This window comes from Arvicola amphibius, chromosome 12 (assembly GCF_903992535.2).
Source record: "Arvicola amphibius chromosome 12, mArvAmp1.2, whole genome shotgun sequence".
Lineage (NCBI taxonomy): Eukaryota > Metazoa > Chordata > Mammalia > Rodentia > Cricetidae > Arvicola > Arvicola amphibius.
In genome coordinates, this window is record NC_052058.2 from 128,706,899 (window position 1) to 128,734,118 (window position 27,220).

General features: G+C 46.8%; 1 protein-coding gene across 1 annotated transcript; it reads left to right on the top strand.

Annotated features, from left to right (window-relative positions):
• Positions 1-911: 911 nt before the first annotated feature.
• Positions 912-17,332, top strand: E2f8 (E2F transcription factor 8). Its single transcript, XM_042054052.1, is given in 27 exon segments — positions 912-946; positions 3,812-4,109; positions 4,454-4,610; positions 6,892-7,010; positions 7,012-7,043; positions 7,045-7,205; positions 7,489-7,620; positions 7,623-7,655; positions 9,470-9,607; positions 10,823-10,845; positions 10,847-10,960; positions 10,962-10,997; positions 10,999-11,029; positions 11,380-11,414; positions 11,416-11,439; positions 11,441-11,469; positions 12,103-12,316; positions 12,318-12,407; positions 12,409-12,492; positions 12,494-12,572; positions 12,575-12,641; positions 15,736-15,794; positions 15,797-15,865; positions 15,985-16,059; positions 16,062-16,099; positions 16,101-16,385; positions 16,752-17,332. Coding segments are annotated over 27 exon segments (2,640 nt in total). The 3' UTR covers positions 16,935-17,332.
• The last annotated feature ends 9,888 nt before the right edge of the window (positions 17,333-27,220 follow it).

A 27,220-nucleotide genomic window follows, 5' to 3' on the forward strand; every position in this document is an offset into this window, starting at 1 on the left:
AAAAGGTGTACCTGGGCTCAGTAAGATTTATTTGTCCTGAGAGCCTCCAGCCCTGCCTCCTAGCAGGGCTTTATTTTACCTCCACATCAGTGGCTACAGGCAGCCCTCCCGTTCTGCACAGCATCTGAACATTCAGGTCCAATCCTGGTCTTGGGGTTACTTGGGTGATCCCTGGCGCCCGCATGTCTGACAGTTACTAGAATTGAACAGAGGTTCTGGCTCGCTACCTAGACCTTGGCCCAGGGTGTATTTCCTGCGCACCTGGTTCCCGCAGCGGTATTACTGCATCCCCACCATAACCACCAAAGAAAAACATATTATTTTGCTTGGAGTCAGCAATGGATGGTTTTCACTGATGGCCAAGCTCAGTGATGGAACTTAGGCAGAATGGTCCCAAGCTCCTCTGGAGCCTAAAGACACAAAATAAAAAGTGAGGAGAGCCCAAAACACAGTCTTACATGGAAGCGGGTTAGGCAACTTGCGGTTCCGGCGACCCCAGGAGTGATCAGAAAAGGGGAAACGTTGTAAGGCTAAGGCGGGCACAAAAAGATTCGGGCACGGAAAGGCAGCGCTGGGTCGCCGGGCTTCGGTTTCCACTTCTGCAAAATGAGGATTATGGACGAGAGGGTCTCCTAACCCTTGAAGTTCCCTAGACCTGTACGATACACCAGGCCGAAGCCCGGGGCTCCTAAAGGAAAAGCGGGAAAAGTGAGAGAAGAGCAAAGGAAGACGCGGGACGCTGGGGTCAGGCTTGGCGGGTTTCCCTCATTACTCCGCCTACTCCCACACCTGCGTGTTCAGAGATCCGCCAACGCCCCGCGCCCGTCAGCTTCGGACACCGAAGTTCCTTCTTTCTCATACGTTCTGGAAGCCGTAGGGCAGAAGCTGAGCATGGTCATGCAAAGGGTGGCATGGGAAGGGGGGCCCGCTGGGGACCGGAGGGCAGGTGAGCAGACCCCGGGCTGTGCACCGGTTGGCATGGCCCCAAGCTGAGGATGGCAGGGAGCCCGCGTGCCCTTGCTAGCCAGCCCTGGACAAGTCAAATTTCATCCCCCAACTTCGATCTCGGATAAAGGGTGTTTGCAAAAGAAAAAAAAAGGAAAGGTTTTTGAGGACTTTTCCCCAAGTCTGGCTGTAGGCGGGGTCGGAGGGAGGTGCCTACAGCCTGATTCGCCACGGCAGCGGTGCAGAGGCGCCGATTGCGCGCGGGGTCCCGGGCCGGGAGAGCGGCGTGGGGGGAGGGGAGGCTCCGCGCCCGCGGGAGCGGCTCGCGCCGGGAGCGGGTTAATTTCAAATCGGGGGCTGGACTGCTCCGGGACGGCCACGCTCCCACGGCCCGACCGCCGCCCCCCCAGCCTCGGCCCCGGTGCCGCCCCCGGGCACCCACCTCTGCGCGGCGGGCTGAGCGAGTCTCCCTGAGACGCGCGGGCTCCCGGACCGGTGGAAACGCGCAGCCAGGAGCCCGGGCCGCCCGGAGCCGCCAGCCCCGGAGGAGGATTGACAGGTGAGCGGGGAGCTAACTGGCGCGGCGGGGCTGCGGGATCACAAGCGGGGTAGGATGAAGGCGGCCGTTTCCCGCCTCCCGCCTCCCGCCTCCCGCCCAGCCGGGCCCGTGGGGAGGAGCCGAGCTCCCGCGCAGAGGGCGGGGGGAGGGGCTCGTTCGCGCTCCAGCCCCGCGCACTCGGGGGCGGTGCCAGCCACGGTCCAGCTTTCCGCGCCAAATTTTTAAATCGAAGGCGGAAGGTCCGGCCCCGCCCCGGGGACCTCTAGCCAATCGCAGGCCTGAAGCGGACGTTCTGATTGGCTGGGAGCCGTCGCCCTGGAAACCGTGAGATGCTGTCTGGCGGCCCCCGGGGGCGGTGTAGTTTCGGGGAGGAGGAGCCAGTGCGTGCGCCCGGCGGGAAGCAGGCTACTGCAGGGTACTGTACCTGGCTGGGAGCGCAACCTACTTTGCATCGCAGTGATCTAGGCACCGAGGGAGACCCCTCCACAGCCCCGCATTACTGCTTATATTGAAACAAATCTAAAAGAAGGGGTCCAAATCCTGAAGCGCTCTGTAAATGCCCCATCGTGCGTTTAGAGCGCAAAGGCTGAATTGGAGGGTTGCTCTCAGGACCATTTCCCAAGTCCTTCCTTCTGAGCCTGTGCACGTGTGTGTCAGGCGAAAAAACTTAGCATCTCCCCAGATGCAAGCTCGGTGTGTGCCAATTGGTACCCGGGTTCGTACGCTCCATCCGCAGCCCGGATCAGTACACAGGTGGGTGCTTGCTACAGCTGTCTTTGAACGTGAGAGAGGACTGTCACTGCAGATTGTGTTAACTTGGAGTCTTGTGACAGAAGATGGGTTTGATGGAGGAATTTATTGCTGTCTGTTGGCGCGATCTGCCTAGAGCAGCGGTGTTTTGCTCGAGGGGGGCAAATATAACCGAATTGTCATTTTTCGTTTCTTTGTTTCAGGGGTCCTCCTGTGTCCGTGAATGCATTTTCAGCAGATCTTATTTCTCTCATCTCTCTCTTTTTTTTAAGGATACTAAAAAAATTTAATAGGATCGATTGGACTTCTTGAACCACTCGAATTTGGGAAGGAATTTAAGATTTTTCGTTTTTTAAAGACACACTAAATGTATGAGAAATTGACAAATGGAGAACCAAAAGTATTTTTAAAGTTAAGTCTACACCGTTGCTGTATGTTCCTGAGTAACAGCTAAAGTTTTTCCTTTAATAGGGCCATTGATGTCCCTTTTTGGTTGACTGTTGTTACAGAAATTCAAAGGAAATTCTATTTTTGAAGAGGAATAGTAATCTCTCTGTTTCAATAGTTTAGTGTAAGTTTCACATACACAAGTATTTTTTTAATACTTATGGCAAGTATTTTGTAAAAATTACAAAAAACTTTGACAGTGGGATTGTGTGGATTGTTTTTTTTTCTTCAAGTGAACTTATATAAATTTCCCGTCGATTTTAAGTGTTAGTTAAATAGTTTCACTGAAACTGCCACCCTTGGGTCAGCACCTCCTGAGGGAGAACTGGGCTGGCCAAATTCAGGTGCTAGTCTTATGAGATCTCTCAGCTTGGTGTCCTCTTCTGCTGAGTAGAAATGCCAACTTCAGCAGAAATACACACTGGAAAGTGCTTGATAATAGTCATGTAATACAGGATTTTTAACCCATGTTCCTAAAGTTACTGAGGGAACAGTGGGTGTCTGTTCTCTGAGCTGTTGTTTCCCAAGCAATTTCTTTTTTTAAGAATGGTGCCCTCCCCAAAGTGAAAATCCCAGTCCCCACTAGCCTTATGAAGTGCTAGCTTACCACTGTGTCTCCTAAGCAGGGACTGGCCCTGAGACCTTAAATGGCTACTTCCCTTGGCTATTTTCTGTATCTGTGCCTCAAAAGTTGATGTTGAAAGCAGATTTTTTTTTTTCTGGTCAAAAGTCTTGCTGGTAGGCATGAAGCCCTTCCTGATAAGTCTAACCGTAAGGGCACCCTCAGCTTCGCTGCTTGGTTCTGTTCCTGGTCAGCAGGGTGTTAGTGAGCCCCCACTGCACACAGCGAGGTGGAGAATGGCTTTGGTCCTGAAGGCCTTTGCTTGACATGAGTAGAGGCTGCCTCTAGGAATTTAGGTCACTTAGATTGGTTCTAGTAAGAAAGGGTGTGAGCTCCAAGCTGTCTTTACAGCTCTCCTATCTGAAAATAAAATTTAAAGACAAGGCCTGTAATTAAAGTTATTTATTGATTTGATTCTCGGATCATGGGGCAAATCCATTTTAAAGATAGAAAACTCTCTGATAGGTTCTCTTTTGCGATGAACTCAGCTGTGACTTCCTTCCAAACCAGGAAAACCTCTTTTCTGAGCCACATAAAAGGGGACTGATGAAAAGCCCCTTGCAAGAGTCCTCGAAGGCCAACATAGTATTGGCTGAGATCCAGCCTGACTTGGGTCCTTTAACCACGCCAACCAAGCCCAAGGAAGTTTGCCAAGGAGAGCCATGGACACCCACAGCCAACCTGAAAATGCTTATCAGTGCGGTGAGCCCAGAGATCAGAAGTCGAGATCAGAAGAGGGGCCTGTCTGACAACCGTGGATTACCTGAAGCTAGAGACTGTTTGCATGTAGGTTTGCGAGGAATTTCGTGTCAGCTGGGGGCTTGTTGAGGGAGGGGGGGTGAATACAGAGAGTCAAGCAATCAGCCGCTGGAAGGCTGCTGTTGACCTGCTGAGCATAAAAAGAGTTTGTACCCTTGAAGCACAACACTGGGAATCCTGGACCTTATGAGCGGCCTTCATCCCACGCTTCCTTTTAAGACCATTCTAATTCTACTCCCAACTCTGCAGTGATCCAAATTGTGTGTGTGTGGGGGGAGGGTAAGAAGTTTAAGTCATCTCGCCCAGATGTCCCCAATAAGTCTGTCAAACTTTATTTCAGAATGAGACATTGTTTGTCTTTTCCTCTGTAGGAACACTTATCTGGAGACGAGTTTGAGAAATCTCAGCCAAGTCGAAAAGAGAAAAGCTTGGGGTTGCTATGCCACAAATTCCTAGCGCGGTACCCTAGGTACCCCAACCCTGCTGTGAATAATGACATCTGCCTGGATGAGGTGGCCGAGGAGCTCAGTGAGTATGCTAGTCGTCGGCATGGCTAATAATGACAGCAAGTCCGGGGACTTAACTCACATCACCACAGATGTAAATGAGGCCCTGTGGAAATTAGAAGTCTCACAAAAGGCGATGGAGAGTGGCTTCCGGGTTCAGGTTGTCTCCAGAGCTATACAGGAAGGAAGTAGAGTTTCATAACTTGTTTTTACAAATAGTTGTGACTCTGACCCTCACCTTGGCCTTGGCCTTGAGGAGCCAGCGTATCCATAGCTGCACAGAGGGATGGCTTCTGAGACTCTGCCTCTCAGCCATTTGAGACTGGTGTAGACCTGATTCTAGAGCCAAAAAGGAGTCTGGCAGATACCATATCTTTGAAGTCATTAAAATATCTATGTGTGTGTGTGTGTGTGTGTGTGTGTGAGAGAGAGAGAGAGAGAGACAGAGACAGAGAGAGTATGGGTGTACATGTGTGTTCTCGTGTGCAAAGGGTCAGAGGTCAGCTTCTGGGAATGAGTCTCACTGGGAGATCTGGGGCTCACCAATTAAATGGGGTTGGCTTTTTCAGCTGGGTGCTGGGGTCTGACTCAGGTTAGCGCTTTCCCAATGGAGCCATTTCCTCAGCCCGGATGCATCTTTTTTTTAAAATTTTTTTAATGATTTATTTAACTTTATGTTCATTGGTGTGAAGGTGTCAAATCTCGTGGAACTGCATTTTCAGACAGTTGTGAGCTGCCATGTGGGTGCTGGGAATTGAACCCGGGTCCTCTGGAAGAGCAGTCAGTGCTCTTAATCGCTGAGCCATCTCTCCAGCCCCCGGATGCATCTTAATCTAAAACTTTGAAGAAGTGTGTTCAGGATAGTGTTTTAATACATAGCTATCACCCCATAAAGGAAAAGATGGCCTTTCTAAGCAGGAACATTACTTCATGGTTTAAGACTATGCTGTTTGGGTCCATCTGCTCTTCACATGCACCCTGTCTGGCTAGCGTACGTGCGTACTCTTCTTTGATTCATCAGAGGAGCATCTATAGCTCCATGAACAAAAAGGGCAAAATTCCCTTTTCACTGGAACCTGTCTTCAGTGGAGCAGCGGCTACAGAGCAAAAGGACATGGTAGGAACTGACCTTGTGTGAGCAGACAATACATGCTACAGAAAAGGAGGGGGGATATCTAGAAAACGGTGAAGGACCAGCAGTGTGTGGGAGCGGTGTTCCTGGCATAAACTAAGGGCTCATATCAAGCCAATGTCCAGGGCTTGAAAGATAAGCAGAGGGTCTGGGAGGACATCGGGGAGAAGGGCTCTGGGTGAAGGACCAGCCAGGGTAGAGCTCTTTATGCTCCTTCTCACCTGGCAGTTGAGGCCACTAGGGGTGCTCTATCCAGAAAGGCTAAGTTACTCTGTCCAGTATTGAATTGGAATTAGCAGTGAAGGTAGTTTCTAAAACAAGGAGAATCCCACCATGCAGAACACTGAATCCCCTTGTGGATTTAAGAGCCACAGAGTTGGTAGTCTTACCGTCACTGATGGTAGGCGGAACATGGGCCAAATTAGACCCCAAGAGATAGACCTTTCTGCTTTTTATGTAGGTTTTAAAGAAACGACATCATGGATTTTTTTATATTTTTCTGAAACCTCAGCACTTTAAAAAGGAGTGTGAAAAGTGTGGTGTGTGTGTGTGTGTGTGTGTGTGTGTTGTGTGTGTGTGTGTGTGGTCTTGGAGACCAGATGGAAAAGAACGCTGAAATCCTTTGTAGCTGGAGTTGCAGGTGGTTGTGAGTCACCCAGTATGGGTACTGGGAACAGAACTCTGGTCCTCTGGTAGACACAAGTGCTTCTTAACCACTGAGCCATCTCTCTAGCCCCAGGTCTAAGCACTGCGTGCTTGTGATATGATTAATGTGGGTACAAGGAGGGGAATAAGGAATGGGCTCAGAATTGCAACAGTTAGACTATTGAGAGGCTTGGCCATGCCTCGTCCTCGCTGTCACTGCAGCAAGTCTGAGCTGTGTCCTCACAGTAAGGTGCTGGTGACAATGGCCCACCACACACATTAGAATACAATTGTCCTTATGATGCATTTTGCACCCCTGGGAAGATGGAAGATGGTGACTGTAATTTAAACAGGCTCATTTCCCTGTGAGGGAGCCATGTCTTTCTGGCCTCCGTAGTGTCTGTTATGTGTATTATATTACTGTGTTGTTCAGATGCACCTGCTGACAGATAGGAAAGCCTTATTCCACTTCGAACACACAGTGAAAGTCTGATCCTGCTAACACACCGCCACGCGTTCTTTGCAGATGTTGAACGGCGACGGATTTATGACATTGTGAATGTACTAGAGAGCTTGCACATGGTGAGCCGCCTTGCCAAAAACCGGTACACCTGGCACGGCCGACACAATCTCACCAAAACCCTCGGGAACTCTGAAGAGCGTTGGGGAAGAGAACAATATGCGAGCAGATCATGATGATCAAGAGGAAAGAATACGAACAAGAGTTTGACTTCATTAAGAGCTGTGCCATAGAGGACCACGTGATCAAGTCAAACACTGGCCAGAATGGGCATTCAGACATGTGTTTTGTCGAACTCCCCGGAGTGGAGTTCCGGGCAGGTGAGAGGTGATGTTGCGTGGTGGTTGTGAAAACCACCACAGAGCCTGCTGCTCTGCAGCTGCTGTCACTTGTTTGGGGTGGGGATGGAAATTAGGGCTGGTGAGTCGAGGTTCTGGGCCCAGCCTGGCCTCACGTTCCTGATCGTCCTCTTGTCTCCCCTTGCCTAGCGCTGAGGTTTTGGGCGTACTCCACGTCTGTGGGCTGGCTGGTCCAAAGGTGCTATTTTTAAGGCTTGCTGGCTTTCCCTTCTTGTTAATCCCTAATCCCCGTCCTTCTCTGCAGCTTCCGTGAACAGCCGCAAAGACAAGTTCCTTACGAGTGATGAGCCTAGAAGTTTTGTGATGCTGTCTAGGTGTCCACGCCGCAGATATGTGAGCCTGGAAATCGCTGCCAAGATTTTAATTGGGGAAGACCATGTGAAGATCTGGATAAAAGCAGTTTAAAAGTAAGTGTCCACAACTACCCAGGAGGTTTGGGCATCCATTCATGAACAACAAAGCGTCGCCTTCCCTTTGACCAGGCACTGAGCAGATCTCTGGGTACCTGTCTATTTCATCCTCCCCACAGTGGTGGATGCTGCTGCTGCTAACTGGCGGAATTCAACCAAGACGTATAACCTTCTTACTGGTCCGACACTATGGTGTCATCTGATACGATAGCTCTCTCCCCGTTTTACATGGTAAATATTCCCCAGGGCTAAATGAATAATCAGTCGTAAAGTAGGTCCAGCTACTAGACCTCATCTCTCCACTAATACTGATCATTGATGGCATAAATAATTCCCACTAAATTGTCCCCAATGGCCCTGCAACACAGATGGCCTGCTACTTTGAAACAGTTTAGCCAGATGGCTGTTGTGAATTTTGCTGGTTCCTAACCAGCTCTTTTCCCATGGCTATGCCAGACATTGTAGGAAAGGTGTGGAGGAAAGAGCCAAGCAGGCAAGAGCAACCTTCCACACTCTTGCCTCCCCTGGAGGATCACCCAGATGTGAGCTGCTGGGCATCCAGCTGTATACAAGGCATAGCTGCCCTGAGAGGCCAGCATTTTGTAGATTTGTGTGGTCCCTGGCCTCGAGATGACATGTTCTGTAAAAGCTGTACCAGTCTGCAGAAGTTTAGCCCAGATATTCCTTGATTGACAGCGCATCTACAAGACAGGATCAAGGAGAGAGTAAGGCAGTAATTCTGACAGTTCTTAGGGAAAGTATAATTTGAGAAAAACACATCCTGACACCGCCATTGGTCGATGCTTTTCTGAGTCACCAGGTGCTCTTCAGCTTAACATTGCCATTGGTCAGTCATACCCTTGGAAACCATTCTAGTAACTGTGGAATGTGTCGCTTGCTGAATCACTGGGACCACAGAAACTTTTAGTGGGGACTATGAAGAGGGAGAGTCAGTTTGTTACTCTGTACTGTAGACTGAAGTTTCTGTCCCACCAAGCCTTGCAGCTCTTCAGTCCCAAAGAAACACACAGAGGCTTGCATCAATAATAAACTATCTGGCCCATTAGTTAGACTTTTTACTAACTAGCCACTTACCACTTAAATTAACCCATAATTCTTGTCTATGTTTAGCCACATGGCTTGGTACCTTTTCTCAGTAAGGCATTTCTCATCTTGCTTCCTCTTTGTCTGGCTGGTGACTGCATCTCTGCCTTGCCTCTTCCCAGAATTCTCCTAATCTGGTCACCCCACTTATATTTCCTGCCTGGCTACTGGCCAATCAGTATTTTATTAAACCAATATGAGTGTACAAAAGCATTAATCCCACAGCACTGAACATGGATGTAAAGGAAGACTTGTTAATGCAAAGCTTTTCAAGACAAGTGAGTTATGTAAAGTGAATAGATCTATGTCTTGCAAATTTTGCAAGGACAGTATATATGTTTGTGGTGATACAGAACTTTGCAAGTTTGTGACACTGTGAATCTCACTAAACTATCATGGGTAGAAAATCCATACATTTCCAACGCTGCCCTGTTTCTGTTTTTCCCTATTCTGACACCCAGGAATGTTTCTTTTTATAAAGCAGGGCCATCTCATTGAGTCACTTCCAACTGTCCTTTCAAAATTCAGGACCAGCAGTGACTCCTGAAATACATAAAACTCATTTTTTTTTGTTTTAATCCAAGCAGTGTTGTTAGAATAACTTGAAAGGAGGCAGGATGGCTCTTGAGCATATCTGACATTCTTAGGAGGCAAAATCCTTGTCATCTTTCATTATTCTATTTAATGCTCTTCATTCCTTTTTCCCCACAGCAAAAATTAGGAGGTTGTATGACATTGCTAATGTTCTGAGTAGCCTGGATCTCATCAAGAAAGTCCATGTCACGGAAGAAAGAGGTCGGAAGCCAGCTTTTAAATGGACAGGCCCAGAAATCAGCCCAAATACTAGTGGTGCGTATGGGGTTTTATTGTTGTTTTCCTTTCATTGCTTGTTTCTGTTTTTAATCTAGATGGATTCTTTCCCCTCCTTTCTGCTTAGCCCCACCCATGGGAAGACCATCTGTAGATGATTGGAAAAGCAGTTTGCTCATAAAGAAAGTTGGATGCTCTGACATTGGACACTCTCAGGGAGAGGTCCTTTGGTACAAGAATTTGGAATGGAGGCTCTGGAGCTGTGGTGACAGCTGCATAACCCCAGCCACGATATTTATTAGTGTGTGTCCTTAGCCAGTGTCTTCTGTGACCATGCTCCTCAAATCCACCATGGAATGCATTTCTTGAAAGGGCCTGCCCAACTGGAGCAGGCAGGAGGGTCTCCGCCTTCCACCCACTCTAACACCCCCCTGAGGAGAAATAAGCAAGATTTTATACATCACCAAAAGAGGAAAACCAATAGTCAATGCACACTGGCATTCCTCTGGTTGTGAGATACGGTCCACTCTCCAGATCCACGATTTTCATATTGAAGGGTTCATCCATAAGTTGGAAATGTTTTTTAGTCTGCATCAAACATGTACAAATGTTTTCTGGTCGCTAATCTCCTAAACAATAATATGTGACAGCCATGGGCATTCTATTAGGTATTTCAAGTAACCAAGAGATGATTTAGTGTAGACAGGAGGAGGTGTTTAGCTTCTGAGCGTGCATATGCCGTTGTGTGCAAAGCACTTGAGCTTCTGCAGCTTTGGGCACGTAAGAGGGATTCTGGAGCGAGTCCTCCTCAGATGTGGAAGGCCAGCTGTGCACCGTGGCATCAGTGATGCCGCACTGAAATACTATCTGTGACGTCACTGAAGGAGATTTGATGAGGTTCCAGAAAACAGAGTGTTTAGAGCAGGCGCACACAGTGGCTGTCTGTACTGTTGCCCTTTTGTCCCTGATGTGGTTTTATTTATTTTAACTTTTGTGCATTGGTGTTTTGCCTGTATGTATGTCTGTGTGGGGTGTCAGTTCCCTAGGAAACGGAGTTCCAAACAGTTATGAGCTGCCATGTGGGTGCTGGGAATTGAACCCAGGTCGTCTGGAAGAATATCCAGGGCTCTTAACCATGGAGCCATCTCTCCAGCCTCTGCTCCCTGACATGGTTTTAGAGCTGCATTTTGATTTACTCTGTTAGAAGGAAGCAGGACCAACTGGACTTTAATATACTGGCCTTTTCCCTTTCAGGCTCCAGCCCAGTCATGCCTCTTACCCACCTCCTTCTTAGAGGTGGAGCAGTCTGCAAAAGAGAACTGTGCCAAAAACCTCTTTTCTACACGGGGGAAACCCAGCTTCACTCGGCACCCATCTCTTATCAAACTGGTAAAAAAGTATAGAAAGTGATCGGAGAAGAATCAGTTCTTGCCCCCAGCAGCCCTGTCAAGAGCAGCAAAGGTATGTTTTCCTGGAGGTCAGGCTCTTCTCAGAATTACTTTTGATCTGCTTTCTTTAAACCTATTTCATCCCTCATAAGTCTAACTTATAAATGAATATATATGTATATATACACACATATATGATAATATATGTATATACATACACATATATGTGATATATAGCTTATATATATTTATATAACTTATAAAGATTAAATGCAGTTTGTGGGATTTAGTGTTTTTTAATTGCTGTGCAACTAGGTAGCAGATGGCTGCTTTCTGGTGTTTTTTTTGATACCTGCGTTTTCTTCCCTATGAATACTTAATCTTTAGCTCCCGACCATCTTCCCTCTACTTTCTTTTCGCCAGCTGAGAGTTCTCAAAATTCTCCCCCCCTCCCGAACCAAGATGGCTCAGCTCGCTGCTATCCTGCAAGATGCAGTTGGAAGAGCAGTCAAGGTAGGCTGGCCTCGCAGCTAGAAACAGGATGGGCTGCCTTGTCTCGGTGATGTTGTTAGAACTGATTGCCTCTACTCAAGGGTAGGCATCGCTTATGGAAACTGGAGAGACAGTCTTTAAAATACCTGTCCTCAGTCATTTAAGAAAAGAAAACCAACTGCCTCTGTTTTCATCAAAGTATGGCTGTGACCTGGGCAAAAAGCGGTAGATTGCAGGGGTTGGGGGATGGTTTGGTGGATAAGATGCCTGCTGCTCAGACGTGAGGACCTGCATCTAGATTCCTATACTCATATGAAAGGCCAGGTATGGCAGCAACCATCTGTAACCCCAAAGTGAAGGTATGGCCACTGGAGGCTCCTCCCTGAAGCTCATTGGCTGGCTGCCTCAGCTCACTTGATAGCGGCGCCGATCTTTAATCCCAGTGTGGCATTATGGCCACGGTAGGATCCCTAGAGCTCACTGACTGGCTGACCTAACTAATGAACTCCAGGCTCACTGAAACGGTGGCAGTCACTGAGGAAGACAGCTCCCGTCGGCCTCTGACCTCCACGTGTATGCGTGCCCACCCAGATGCAGACAGAACGCTTAGGAGCGAAGCAGTTCCATGATGCTCCCTTATCTCTTTTCTTCTAGTGAACCCAGGAAGAAAGTGAAAGTAAAGCTAGCAAGATCTGGGCACTACAAACCACTGGCCCCTCTGGACCCTGCAGTGAGCACCGAGCTGGAACTGCCTGCGCCCTCCCTCATCCAGCCCCTGGGGGTGGTCCCCCTGATCCCTAGTCCATTGTCACCTGCAGTGCCTGTGATCCTACCTCAGGCCCCTTCGGGCCCATCCTATGCCATCTACTTTGCAACCTGCCCAAGCCCAAATGCTGACACCACCCCATGGCCTGAGCCCAGCAGTCTGCCCCACCCACTCCTCTAATGCTACTGGATCCAAAGGACCCCACAGATGCCCCCACTGAGAGGACCACCACAGATGCCTCCAGCAGATCCGGAAGCCTGCAGCCAGCACCGGAAAGGACAGGGTGCAAAGAATCGAAGCAAGGAGACAACTGGAGAGCGGGGCACAAAGAGGGCAGGCTCCTCGGAGGACAGTGGCTCCACAAGAAACCTAAGGAGGAGCTGAAGGCGCGTGAGAATGTCCCCACGGTGAGTACAGCCTCGATGGTGCCTGGAAGTTTTTAGCAATTCCTATGGCCGACTCCATAAGGAACAGATGACTTGTAAAGTTTGCTAAAGCAAAGAGCAGTCTCTCAGAAGACAGAGTTGTCCTTTAACGTCCCCGTATCCAAACAAAGGCCCCAGACAGCTAATCCTCACGTAGGGATGACGGCAGGGACATTTTTAAACCTACAGGGGAGGGGCTGACTCGGTCTCTTTTTAAAGCGTCACAGGTGGCCACCCCATACTGGAACACAAGCACCTGTCATGAGAGTCATAAATAGTTTAAAAGCAGTTGTCACCGGAGGGGTACAAGGGCCTCCTTTAACTCGTGCCTTCTGAGTCATTCCTCAAGGTTTGCTTGATGTCATGTACCTGGCATCTGTTGCCTGGAAGAGAATCTGCCCCCCCCCCCATTTCTACTACCTACCTCAAACTTACCACAGTCTTTTTTGTGTAAGTGGAAAAGCCAAGCTGATCTTGTCAACCTGTGGGTACAGTGAATACACATTGGCTCTAAGGTGTTGGCCCTTGAGGTGATTTCTTTTCTTAGGTGAGATTAGATTGGGAAAGAATGAACTGAATGTTATTGGCCAAGCTAGCCACCCACATCAGGTATCACATCAAGGATCTTTTGCCAGAGGTCTAACTTGATTTGCCGGACAGCGGTGCGCGGAGACAGTGTCATTAGCAGATGCAACTAAACCCAGAAGCAGAAGTTAGTCCGTCCTTTCCCCTGCTGTTTCTTTAGTTCTCCACCTCTTTTCTTTGTCATGAAGTTATTCCCAGGCCCCCATCCCCTCTCCCCTCAGTCCGTCTATCCACTAGGTTAGAAAAGGACTGACCTCGATCAGGGTTCTAAGCCAGCACCCACCTTTTGATGGCAGTTGCTTCTTCATATGCTCACCCTGATGGCCACATTACAGTTTTTTGTGGGTCTTAAGGGAATGTGTACATGAGGATATGCAATAAAGGGCTTTGTGATCCCTCTAGGACCCGGTATCAGCTGAATGGCCTTATCTGGCATTGGGTTTAGTGAAGGCAGCTTGAGTCTGGAATTTTTCCTGAAGATGGCCTTGTGGAAACCATTCATGTCACCCACTGTCTCGAGGAGTATTCCCCTGCACTTGATGTACATACCAGGGTTGTGGGGAATCATAAGACCCTGGCTTGACTCAGTGTTCTGTGAGGGCCACACTGTCTGTGGGCACAGCACGCGTGATTTTCAATGGTTTCCTGGTGTTCCCTGGTTACCCCCAGCTTAAGGGTTTTAGATTTCTTGTGTCCCCTAGGCTCTTCATCTCTGTTGAGTTATTTGGACTCTCCTTTAGCTTGGACAAACAGTACGAAGAAAATGAATCATGTGCAAAGTTCATTCAATAAATATGTTCTGAGAACCCAGGCATGTGGGGACGGAGATGAAGGCAGTATTCAAATAAATGCAAAAGTATCTGATAATAGTAGCTCATAAAGGCAGAGAAAACAACAGGATAAATGATCAGAAGATGGGGGAACTCAGCAGACTAGAAGAGGTCACATTCAGGGAAGAAACATCGAATTCATTCATTTTGCTAACTTCAAAAAGTGGAATTACTATCGGCTAAACGAATTGTAGTAGATGTAATTTGTTGAAGTTGAGGCATAGTATTTCAGGGGTAATACAGGCTTACTAAAGATTTGAGTGAGTCAAGCCAGCAATCACAGTCCCTTGTCCCATCACAGAGGATGTCGATCGACTTTAGCAGCCCCTATGTACAACAAACACCCAAAACCCCAGTGGCTAAGGGCTCTCTATCCCTACAGCTTTCAAGGCACCAATTCCCAGTGTGAACAGTTCCAGGCCCCTGAGAAACAGTTTAAATCTCTCAGCTCTATGGATTCTGAATTCCCCGGTTCTCCAGGAGACCGATCAAGAGCTAGGGATCAAAGTGTGGGCTGTTGTTTTGACAACAGAGAGAAGAAAAGTCTGAAGAAGGATGGAAAGGAGCCCCCTGCTTCTAAGAGCTGCTTTAGATTCTCCAGTCAGCACCGGGAGGGGGAAAGCAGACTTTGGGGGCACCCACACACTCTTTGTGTTAGGAAAAGCTCAGCGGCCTAATAGGGTGGGAGCTTGTGCCTTTTTGGCATCTGGGTCTCTAATAGAACCAATTGGCGCTAGTTTCTCCCTGCCAGTTTGCTTTGCATGTGAGCAGACTGCTAGGTTTCGTCAGAATAAAAGTGCAAGGAAACTGCCAGCGCAGTTCCTTAGTTCTAAATCAGGAGTCAGAAAAACCCGGAGGCCAGCTAGCAAATTCGCTAGGCCATGGGGTCTCTGTTGCCACCCACTCAACTGTCCCTATTGATGGTCCAATGGTCCCTGCACAAAGGGTGGGGCACATTCCAATGAAGGCCCTCTCAAAAAAAAAAAAAAAAAAAAAGGTTAGGATGGTTTAGGACTATAGTTCAGCCACTCCTTTCACTTAATCAGTATTGCTTGAGGACCTTTTCTTTGTATATTAGTCCTCCTTAATGGCCCACTAAAAACTTAGTTGCCTAATGAACATGCAGTGTTCCCCATTGGGTTACTAACAGAGATCCATCATTGAAGTTTCAGAGTCCCTCAGTAAGACATTTTGTGTTAGTTTTTTTTCCAAAGCCTATTTGGGCTATGATTCAAGTATTTCCATTTAAATTCCCTAGAAACGGCGTCCCTCAGATATTCTCAGGGGAATACCAGTCTTCCGAATTAAAGATCAATCCAAGTAGTGACCAGCAGGGTCATATGTGGCGTTTATCACTGTTACGCTTCGCTCCGGCAGAGATATCTGATTGCAGGAGTTGGGATGCCAGTGTAAAGATAATATGCCGCCTGAGCCTACCCTTAAGGAGCCTCAAGTGGTTTCTTCTGAGTTGAAAATGGTGGTACACACGGGTCGTTCCAACACTAGGGAGACTGAAGCAGGAGGACCCAGGGTTCAAGGCCAGCCTGGGCTATCTGGGTGGCTAGATAAATGGCCCAGAGTGCTCTAGAAAAACAGCCAAGAGATGGTCCGGAAGGGGAAGGTACCTGACCCTGTTCTTTTGGTACGTGTGTGAAATAAATTCTTTCTCCTTATTTTTTAGACCCTGTTCCATCGGGTACCTAATCCCTCTCACCCAGTGCCCGTCCCTGGGGCAGAATCCGTGCTGTCTAGCACAGAAAACTCAGGTACACTTTCCCCGAACCACAGGATCTACGGCTCCCCAATTGCAGGTGAGTATATGCCAGATGCCATTCAGACCTGAGCTGGCCTGCAGTCCCCTTATCATCTTCCTGAACAAACGTTTTGCTCTTAAGACTTAGCCCTTTCCCCCCCCCCCCCCTTTTGCCAGGTGTTATCCCAGTGGCATCATCTGAACTCACTGCTGTGAACTTTCCCCCTTTTCACGTGACACCTTTGAAACTTATGTCTCCCCAACATCAGTGGCAGCCGTACCTGTTGGGAACAAGCCCAGCTCTCAACTCAAGCCACCCTGGCCCTGCCCAGAACCCAAGCTCAGCCATTGTCAACTTCACCCTGCAGCACCTGGGACTCATCTCCCCCAGTGTGCAGATGTCTGCCAGCCCTGGGCCTGGAGCTGGCACAGTCCCTGTGTCCCCACGTGTTGAAGCAGCTAGTGTCATACCAGATAACTTGAGCTTTCGGCAAGGGAGGGCCACCAACTATGACTCACCAGTCCTGGGCCAGAGCCAACTAAATGGACAATCAGTTGCTGGGGCAGGACCACAACAGGTAAGAGTATTTGCCTTTAATTTAAAGATAAGCCTAAAACTTGAAGATGGCCTTGACATTTTGATCCTCCTGCTTCTGCCTCCCGAGGGCTGGCATTGTCATTTAACTTAATTATTGAATCATCTGTATCAGGAGGCTTGTGTTCCCCTCTTTGGAGCCCCAAGAAGAATGCCCAAGGCACCCATGAGGTTTGTCTCCTCTTAGCAAACAATAATTCAAAGGAACTAGGGGCTTTCCATGTGGATATCAGGATTTATTAGTCTCTCAAAATGCCACAGATCAATCATCCAGCCCTGTCTTGAGTCTATTGGGGAGCGTTAGTCACCGTCGGCCTAATGCCATTTTTCCTTTGCTCTCTCCAATCAGCCTGTTCCTGTGACCCCCAAAGGTTCCCAGTTGGTGGGTGAAAGTTTCTTCCGTACCCCAGGTGGACCAACCAAGCCTACCAGCTCACCCTACATGGATTTTGATGGTGCTAACAAAACCTCCTTTGGAACCCTCTTTGTCCCACAGCGTAAACTGGAAGTCTCAACTGAGGATGTCCACTGATTGACCGAAGATGGTGGTTTAATTTAATTTCCTAAAGAGCTATTTAATGAGATGATAGACAATACAGATCGAGAGAATACCACCTTTGAAAATACTGTAAATACTTTGGGGGTTTTACTCAATATCACAGCGATATTTGTCATGCTTACGCATGTGTGTGCATGTGCACATACACATATGTGCACACACATTGTACAAGGCCAAATTCAGCCTTCTGTACTATAAGTAAAATGGTGACCTAAGGTACATTAACTTCTAGGGCAGAAAGACTCATTTTTTTCACCTGTGCCTGTATTATTATGCAATTTACACTTTACTACCCTTTCAGTAAATGTTTGGCTTACTGAACACAGCACCTGCTCAGACTTTTTTGCACAAAGGAAATGCTGTGTGATGTATAATGTATTTTTACCTAGGGAGGAGATAGCTATATTATTTTTTTTTTGTAATTTCTTTAATCCTTCACTGTTTGCAGTCTGTCTTTTTGTAGAGTTTACAACCCTCCTCAATCAAGTCTGGAAAAATTATTTATAAAATGTATTTTTAATCATAAGTTGTTAAAATTAAAACTCTGCTAAAAATGTAGTTAATGTTTTTATTGGGCCTCTTAGGGCACTTGCTGTTGGGCACTTGCCTAATCTCAGGGACAGTTTCTTGGGAAGGGCTTCCTCGGATACTTGGAGTTCATGGGAAGTGTCCACATTCTCCCAGCTTCTTCCCCCCCCCCCCCCCCCACACACATGGTCCTGAGCCTTGCTAGAATAGTAACAACGTAATGTGGAGATGCCAAAGAGGAGCAGATGTAAGGCAGGAGGAGCTAAGGCAACCCTGGCTCTGTCCAGTGCCCATCCCAGGCCTACTCTACACTGTCCTACACCTTCTCTGTGACCCAGCTCTAGGGAAGGAACTGCAGTAAGGAGTCTACTTTCCTCTAGGTAGGGAACCACCATGCACTGCACTGCACCCACAGTGAGCTCCAGGAAAAGGAATGAGCTAGGGTGTGTCCAACGTACATCTTCTTGAGCCGTTAGGGGAGAAGCTGCATGCTGAGAAGTTAAGGGCCTCCCCTGGCCTGCGTCTTCCAAGGACATCGTATCTTCTTCCTATGTACTGATGTCAGAAAATGCAGGACGCTTGAGTTGCATGTTATGAGCGAGGACCACAAGGCCACTGAGACAATAAGGCAACAAGTCCGAGGAATTGTTAGGACTCAACCTTCCCGTCCAACAGTGGGGTGAAGCCATCCAGCTGTGGGAGGCTCTGAGCTGCTGTGGACATTCAAGGTCACCCCCTGGGAACATGCATTCTCTTTGTGCGGCTAAGCACGGGCAAGACGGCAGATCTTCTGGTTGACTTTTAGCCTTCTTCCTCTGCACCAGAGAACCAGTGTAAGGAATTCCCTCCAAGGAACTCCACTTCTGTTTTTTCTAGCTGCAAACCTTTTGGAAGCAAATGCAGAGCAAACGATCCTGTCAAAAACAGCCCCGGCTTTTAAAGCACCTGAGTGCATACTTGGGGAAGATATAAAATCCACAAGGCATCTCCATGCACTAGAGTTCCCTCTGGCAGATATGGAGGGAATAGTTGCACAGAAGCCACTAGACTTAACTGCACACACAGCACAGCCATGAGCTCTTGGGAGGTGGGGCCTCCTTAAATTGCCTTAGCAGCCTTTGTGGACAGGGTAGGAAAACGGTGTTCTGTTCTGTTCTTGTTCTCAATCCTCCATGTGAAGAACCTCCCTGGGAAAATTAGATGCCCAGGAAGAAATGTTACCGGTACATTAGATGTCAGGACAGCTCTGCAAACTGAATCTCTCGGTTGTGCCACTCACAGAATTGTGAAGCTGCCCCCTCGATCACCACCTCCTGGTGTTTTACACCCTTCTTGAGTATGGGGAGGTCCTATGCCCTGCTTCTAATCGATAAGACCGTCAAAGAATGAGGTATATGTAATATTGTGTGTGTTTATACGATTTTTATCAGACTAGTTCACGTCTTCTCTTGAATCTCCATGCTGGTTTTGTGGACTTAGCTGCAAGAGTCCAAGGAAGTGGGCAGCCTTTTGGAGCTACAGGTAGCCAACAACTAACACAAACCAGGAAGAAACAACTTAAGTTCCTCCTATAGCCACAAAGAAATGAATCCCGCCAGCACCCTGACTGGAGATCAGAGTGTGTAGGGCCCCAAAGGCTCATATGTTGGTCCCCAGTGTGAAGAAATAGGGACCTCTAGCTGGTGAGCGAGAGCATGAAGGGTTAAACCATGACAAATTCATAATTGATACAATACAAGGAAGTGCGTAGAAGCCTTCGGAGGTGGGGCCTGATTAGAGAAAGTAGTTACCGTGTGGACAAACACAGTCCTCAAAAAGGACATTCTAGCCCTGGCCCCTCTGGCATCCCTCGGGGCTACCATGCAGTGAGCAGCTTGGCATCAGCCATCCCCCAAACAACATTCAAATGGCCATGTCCGGGGACCTCTGAAGCTGTTAGTCACAACAGCTTTCTTCCTTTAGATTTTTTTTTTCTGAGATATTTTTGCCCACAGCAATAGAAAGCTGACAGGATCATTCCGTTGGGGAAGCCTCAAAACAGATCACAGCCCCAAATGGCTACCCTGTCTGAAGCCGTGGCCAGCAAGCAGATGGGTGCTCTTTTAAGATGCTTTGTGGTAGTTCTGTTGAACAGCAGTCGGTATGTGCAGCCACATAGACCACCAGGGTTTATAAAATATTCTCCCCCTGTCTGTCATAGTATGGTTCATTGTTTGATGGTGTCCAGAGAAGGAAACGGGACTCCACATGGACTTTTCTGGAACTGAGCTCCATTCCTCAGCTGGGATCAACTGTCAAGATGCTACACACTACTGTAGTGAACACTTACCTGAGCAATTTCTTTTCTCACACGGCCCTCCATCTCCCTCCCCAGCCCCCCCTTTTTGAGACAGGACTAATATAGGCCCTATGCTGGCCTCAAACTCAGAGGGAGTAGGATGAAGACTGATTTTGAACTGTGATCCTCCTATTTCTAATTCCCGAGTGCTTTTCAATTACAGGCGTGTGTGACTCATGGGGTGTGTGAGGGAAGACCCGGAGATGTTTTCCACAGAGCATTGTGCCCCCTCTTCTATGCTTCATACAATATTCATTGTGTGAAAATCTCTCAAATTTTACCCCCTGAATGAAAATATGTTTAGCACCAGGAGATTGTACCATAGAAGTATGCTTAGCTGGTATGCACAAAGCTCTGGGTTTGATCCAAGTCCTGCCTTTTAAAAGACATGGTGGTACATGCCTGTAAACCCCAACACTTAAGAGGTTAGAGGCAGAAGGATCAGAAGTCAGGCTACATAGTGAATTTGAGATCACCTTTAGCTAATGGGAAAGAAAGAAGAAAACATTTTTTTGTTTTAGATACAATATATCGGGATCTTTCTTAAGCGATAATGTGGCTCCTGGACTCCTAAGCAGGACTGTACCACGTTTATTTTAAACTCCTCTTCATGGCTTATAACATGGCTCTGAACACAAGACAATGGAACACCACTTAGGCAACCGAAGATACCAGTTGTGCTTCAGAAGTTATTAATTAGGTAAATCAACATCCTTCTGAAATCAATGGCCCCATATTTTAATTTTTATTTTGTTTGTTTACTTACTAATTCCTTTCTTGACTGTGTCCTGTGTGTCCTTGCTATGGCATACTTGTGGTCAGAGGACAACCTGCAGAATCAGTTCTCTCCTTCCTTAGGGATTTAACTCAGGTTATTGGGTTTGGTGTCAGTGCCTTTACCTGCTGAGCTATCTCCTGGCCCATTGGTCCATGTTTTATAGTTGTTGGTCTCCGGCTTTGATGTCACCGTCTAATTACTCTGTCTGTCTTCCCTCATGATGGATGTCTTTCCTGACCCAGAAAATGTGAAGGCTTCCAAGGGAACTCATGTCTCCAACTTTGCCTTTATAAACCATGCCAAGTCCGTAGATTCCTTTCTGACCACTTACTGAGGCTCCTTTCCTCTCTGATGGGGAACAGGGACACAGCTTTGGTCAGATTTCCCCGACAATTAGTTGTTCTTCCTCACTATCCCCTCAGGCCCAGACATGTTAACACTGGAGAACTCTAAACCATGATAGTACCGGGAGAATGCCAAATATAAATTTCTGTGTCTATATTCACTATCAGTTCAAACCTTGGACAAGACGTTCATTTCTACACAGAGATATTCTGGGAAACAATCTTCTAGAAGCTCGGGGTCGGAGAGACAACTGGCAAGGCTTGGAAGTTGTAAGGAATAAGCATTGTTGGACTTTTGCTAGTCATCCTGAAAGCAGCATTACAAAATAATTACTATCAAACCCGCTTTGAGGAGGCTAACTTCAGAAAGCTGACAGTGCAAGTGTCCCCCCACACAGTATGTCTGCAGGGCCAGTGTGTAAAAGCAGATGTGCCTGGTGACCACACCTGCACTGCCATATCACACTCCAGAGATCAGGCTTCCTCCGTCTGTCACACACTTTCAGACTGTGAAGAAGAAACAGACTGACTCCACGTTGCTCGTGAACAAAGAGAACGGCGCTTCACTTGTATTAATCTTAACGATGTGGGAGCCATGCTGCTGTCTCAGGCTTCGTATTAGAGTTGATTGACTCTATCAAGTAGTTCACTCAGAACATTACGTAATTTTGTTTTTTTTTTTTGTTTTTTTTTTTTTACGCTGTGACTGAGGATTGAGTTAGTCCAAGTAGGAATTTTGCACAAGATGTTGGAAGCAGAGACAAAGTTACCGCTACTCTCAGAAGGTCACTGCATTTCATGCAGGGACAGACACAGGTGCCCTACGGGCACTCCCTCAAGGTTGCCAAGTTTCTGCTCTGAGCAGTGGCTGCAGCCTAACACCAGAAACCTTGTTGCTTCCTAGTACCAGCTGCCTTAGCAGCTCTCTTCAGTGACCGCGACACCGGCTTCATTAGGCTGACTGATCTATGGTTTTACTGATCAAGCAATATGCCATTTCAAAACCTCCACTCCTTCTCCTCTCCCCAAACGTGTTAAGGGTCTCTACTTCCTTTAAAAGCTATTCCCAACTCATCGGAGTTCTGTTTCCTTATTAAACCACAAATATATCATGTAGGACTTACAGATGATGGGGCCGGGGATAGAGGGTGGGGGAAAGAGAGACAGTCAGAGGCCATCACTTCCCACAGCCCAGAGAATAGGATGTACTAACATACAACTTGGCAAGCTGTGGGCCATTTTACCGGCCAGTACTTTCAAAGCTGCAAATCCGAGAGCTGAAGTATTCTTAGATCAAAGTCCCCTTTCTGAATGCATCACCCAGAGGCTGGCCACCTCCCAGCAGCCTCCTGCCCCAGCTGGTCAAATGCCTGGAGCACTCACTCAGTTCACTGGAGCCTAGGAGCTGAAGTCTGGTTTCTAATGCTGGTCCGGTGCCCCAGAAAAGGCACTTAGCCTCTCAGAACTGATTTCCTCCTTTGAGAGCAGCCCCAGTGAAGTTCACTGCCCCCTGCAAAAGACATGAAAGTAAAAGGGTGACTAGTAAAGAAGAGGAAGGGCATCGGTGGAGCTGGAGAGTGTGATGGGGGTGTTGGTTAGGCAAAAACATTATTCTCGTGTGTGTGAAAATATAACAAAAATCACTATTACATATGATTCATAGGTGCTAGCAAAAGTTTTGGAAAATGAAAAGAAATTATATTAACTTTTTAAAAATGATCTCAAGGAGTTGTTTTTTTTTGAGGTCCCTTATGAGAAGCAAACCCATTAAAACCCACTAATGATTCAGAGCACGTAAGCAGAAAGGGTGTTCAGCAGCCTGTCAAGCATACAGGAAAGGGCAGGTCCTAAGGAGGAATGGGGGCAGGGGTGGCCTCCAGGGAAACCACTGATCCTCAGACCTCAACACACAGGGCCTCCCTCTTGGCGAACACCATGTAACGTGGATCTAAAATTGACCGCTGTTGCTATTTCAGGAAGTGGTTACTTCTAAAAAAAAGGTCCCTTTCATTCTCCTGGTGGGTTAATGCCTTCACTTTACTTCTCAGTTCTATGGTTCTGTCCTCTTGAGAACATCTTCTGTGTGATGACCCATGGGACCTATAGCATGCAATGGAGTTCGGAGGAGGTCAGTAGACTGGCATCTAGCTAACGAGAAGCTGTGTGAGTGGTCATCCTGCCACATGTGGCGTCCTGGATCTTGGAGATCTTACCTTGAAGATCTTCCTATTTCAACCTTAATGTTGGGCCCCCAAACCAGTGCTTGGTTGGCTGTATCAAAAACACTCAGAAGGCATCAGTAAGGTGTGGCCCACAGATTTTGGGTTTCTATTTCCCTAGCCCAGTATAGGGTAGGGTTCTTGGACCTGTGTTTTCAGTTGCTACCTATGAAGATTCATGATATAGGAAAATCTAGATTTTCACTGAAGACTTCTGACATTAGTCAAGCAGAGTAACCCCATCACAGGCTCAAGAGTGAGCAGTATGGCAGTGAGCTGGGAGCCTGGTTCCCCCAATCTCTCAGCGGTGACATTGGCACCTCTGCCCTCAGAAGGTGACACATCAGGGTGATGGCTGCCAAAACAAGGAATGAACAAAAACAATGTCCACTAGAGGATTGTAACAGGGATCATGGATTTCATACCCCACTATTCGAGTGGTTGGGTGTGTTTGAAAGTTAGTTGGCCAATATAAATGTGAAAGAGAAGCAAAAGGAAGGAAAGTGGCCAGCTCTGAGGGGAAGAGATCAGCAGGCAGCAAACAATTACCAAAAAAACCTTTTTTAAAGTGACTGCTATGGCGATGCCTTCATGAATAAAGATGAATTCTCCGGAAATGCGTGGAAACAAAGGCGCTCATCAGAAGAGTCCAAACTCTAAGAAAAGAACAGTGGGGATTTTAGACCTTAAGATACACCCGAAGAAAAGAAACTGACTGAATGAGTTCAATAGGACAAAGTAATGCCTTACTTTCCAGAGATTTTAGTAAGGCAAGGAGCCAATAGAATGGCTTAACTCACAGTGACTGTGGTCAGTTGGTCAGCTGGTGTTGCACTTCAGGGGAGGAAGGACAGCACTTTCCATCAAGTAGACACACACATGAAAATATGACCCCCCCCCAATCTGCACTGTAACTTTACAAAAAAAAATTATTTTATACAGATACAGGCCTCAGCTTACCAAACATTTAGGAGAAAAGCTACCTTGGATTAAGTAAAAACCTTTTGTGTAACCCCTCAAAAATATCACCTATGAAAGAAAAAGACTGCTAAACTGGACTTCAAAATGAAAAAAAAAATACTCTCATAAAAGATGCTGTTTAAAATGAAATGCTAGTCATAGACGGAGAAAATATTTGCAGATCACACATCTGGCAAAGGACCAGCGTTCAGACAAAAACAAAACACACACAAAAAAACCTCTCAAAGCTAAGAAAACAATACCAATGCATTAAATAAGCAACATGTTTGAACGGTTGACTCATTATAGAAGAAATATTATGACAATAAGTATATGAAAAAGGGAGACACGCCACTGCTTACTGGGGAATTGAGACTAAAATTATGCTAAAGCACTGCTATATTACTGTTATAATTACTAACACTTAAGAAGCAAATGAAGTACTCTACCAAGTACTGATGGGATGCCCACAGCTGGACCACTCTCCACTCACACAATGCTGGTAGGGATGCCCACAGCTGGACGACTCTCCACCCATAGAATGCTGGTGAGGATACCCACAGCTGGACTGCTCTCCACTCACAAGAGTTCTGGTGAGGATGCACACAGCTGGACTGCTCTTCACTCACACAGTGCTTATGAAGATAATCACAGAGTGCTAATAAAGTCATTTTTGGCTATTTATTTCTTGTGAAGCTCAACACTGATATACCCAACTACTCAGAATATCTACTCAGACATTACTTTTAAAAATGAAGAGTTAAGCAATTTTTAAAAAACATTTTATAAAATCCTGTGTTCTTGGTATATATATTCATAACTGTCCCCTACTAGAGAAATCCAATCAAGTAGCTCTCCATTTACTATGGATGATGTGTCTGTCCTCTGGTGTCTGACATTAATTTGGGGATATTTTCAGTCATCAGTGCTCCAAACATTTCTCTTGTCCTTCGCTCTCCTCCTCCTGGTGTTCTGTGGCTTAGCAACTCTCCTGGATGACCCAGTGTTCAGTGTTCTACCCCACTGATTCCCCAGGCTTTTTTTCTCCTTTGCTTTGGGTCTGGGGAGTCTGTAGCCATATGCTGAAGCTCACCGACTCTCCCTCCTGTGTCTTGTGGACTAATGGTCCCACCAAAGGCAGCCTTCGTTTCCTTACAGCACTTTTCCCTCTGTGCTTCTTTGAGTCCCATCCCTCTGCTCACACAGCCTGCCCACTCTTCCTTGCTGTCTATGTGAATCAAATTATTTAATTATTCCATGTGAATCAAATTATTTAACATTCCGAGTCTGATCACTCCAAACACTTGCTGTATTCTTGCTGGGGTCTGATGCTTGCTTGCTCTGTCTCTTCAAATCTGTTTTTCCTATGAATATAATATTCCTTGCTTTTTTGTGTTTTTTTACAAGCCTAATTTGATATATTCTGGCAAAATTATTGCATTCTGATTTCCATGGGAGTTTCTACTCATGGCTTTGTTGTTTGTTTGTTTGTTTTGTTTTGGCTTGGCTAAATTGTGGTGCTGTTTTAATCTACCTGCCTCTTTCCCCAATTTGGGGGCAGAGCATTTCCTGTGATCTCAGTTCTCAGAGGAATGGGGAGCGAGATTTTTAATTCAAGTTGCCCAGCTTTTTATATGAGGTTAAGATGGAGTGTTGATTTCCAAGTTTCTTAAATGTCAGGATAGAAGACCAACAGCCATGCACTATGACTATGGAGGATCCACACGATCTAAGCTACTGAGCAGTAAGAAGCAGCTTACAGAGCCGGGCGGCGGTGGCGCACGCCTTTAATCCCAGCACTCTGGAGGCAGAGGCAGGTGGATCTCTGTGAGTTCGAGACCAGCCTGGTCTACAAGAGCTAGTTCCAGGACAGGCTCCAAAGCTACAGAGAAACCCTGTCTCAAAAACGAAAAAATAAAAATAAAAAGCAGCAGCTTACAGGAGATGAGCCGACGGCGTGAGTAAATCTCCATTGCACTATGTTCAGTGGAAGAAATCTGACCCCAAAGGCCAGGCTGTTGTATAATTTGATTTATATGACAATCTGCAAAGGTCAAACGTTTGGGATGGAAAACAGTTTAGTGGTTACAAGTGATTGGCTCTAAAAGAAAGCCCTGGACAATCTGGGGCTGTATTAGTTGGGATTCATTAGAGGAACAAAACTGATAGAATAAGTGTACATATTTAAGGAGATTTTATTAGATCAGCTTAATGATAATGGTCTGGGCTGTCCAACAATGGCTGCCTCATTCTAGAGACCAAGAGTCCAGTAGTTTCTCAGTCCACAGTGCTGGCTGCCTCAGCACTCTCTATCTGGTGCTGACGGCTTGGAGATTTCTTAGAGAGCTACCGTCTTTACTATAATATAATGTTATAACAATATCAGTAAAGGAATGTGACAGTGGCGGTCAGCAGGATGAAGGAAGCTGACAGAAAGAGTGAAGAAAGACAAATGGGCAAAAAGCAAAGTTTTCTGGTCCCATCTCCCTTTTATCTGGCAGAAGGGACCACCCATATTTAGGGTAGGTCTTCTGGCTTCAAATAATCTGGTCTAGAAAATTCTTCATAGCTGTTTCTGGCAGCTTGTGTTTTAGTTGATTCAAGATCTAGTAGAGTTGACAAAGTGCATTGTCACCGCAGGAAGTCATTTGAGTCTAGGCATTCATTTGAACTCATAAAACAATACATCAGAAAGCATATGCAGCTAGGAATATTTTTTTAAATTGCTGTTTCACACCCTATCTGGGTTGTTGCCAGACCTTACCCGAGGGTTTCCCGTGACAAAGAATTCACTGCTTTTGAAGATCATTGATTCCCCTACAGTAGGTCTTCCTTCCCAATTGCACTGCTGGAAGTGGGTTACAGGTTGCCAGGCTGTCCTCTGCCTCAGGCAGGCAGGAGCCACAGTACTGCTCTCCCAGAGGGGGCTGTAAGACGGGCTCCTTCTTCTATCGCTGTTACAGAGTGGAAAATGAACCATTACCCTGTAGAATAACTTAATTTTTTTCTTTTATGTTGAAATAAAAATCAGCTCATCTGCTACTCTACACTTAGTGGTTTCAGGCTTTGTTCTTTCTTTTTTTTCTTTTTTT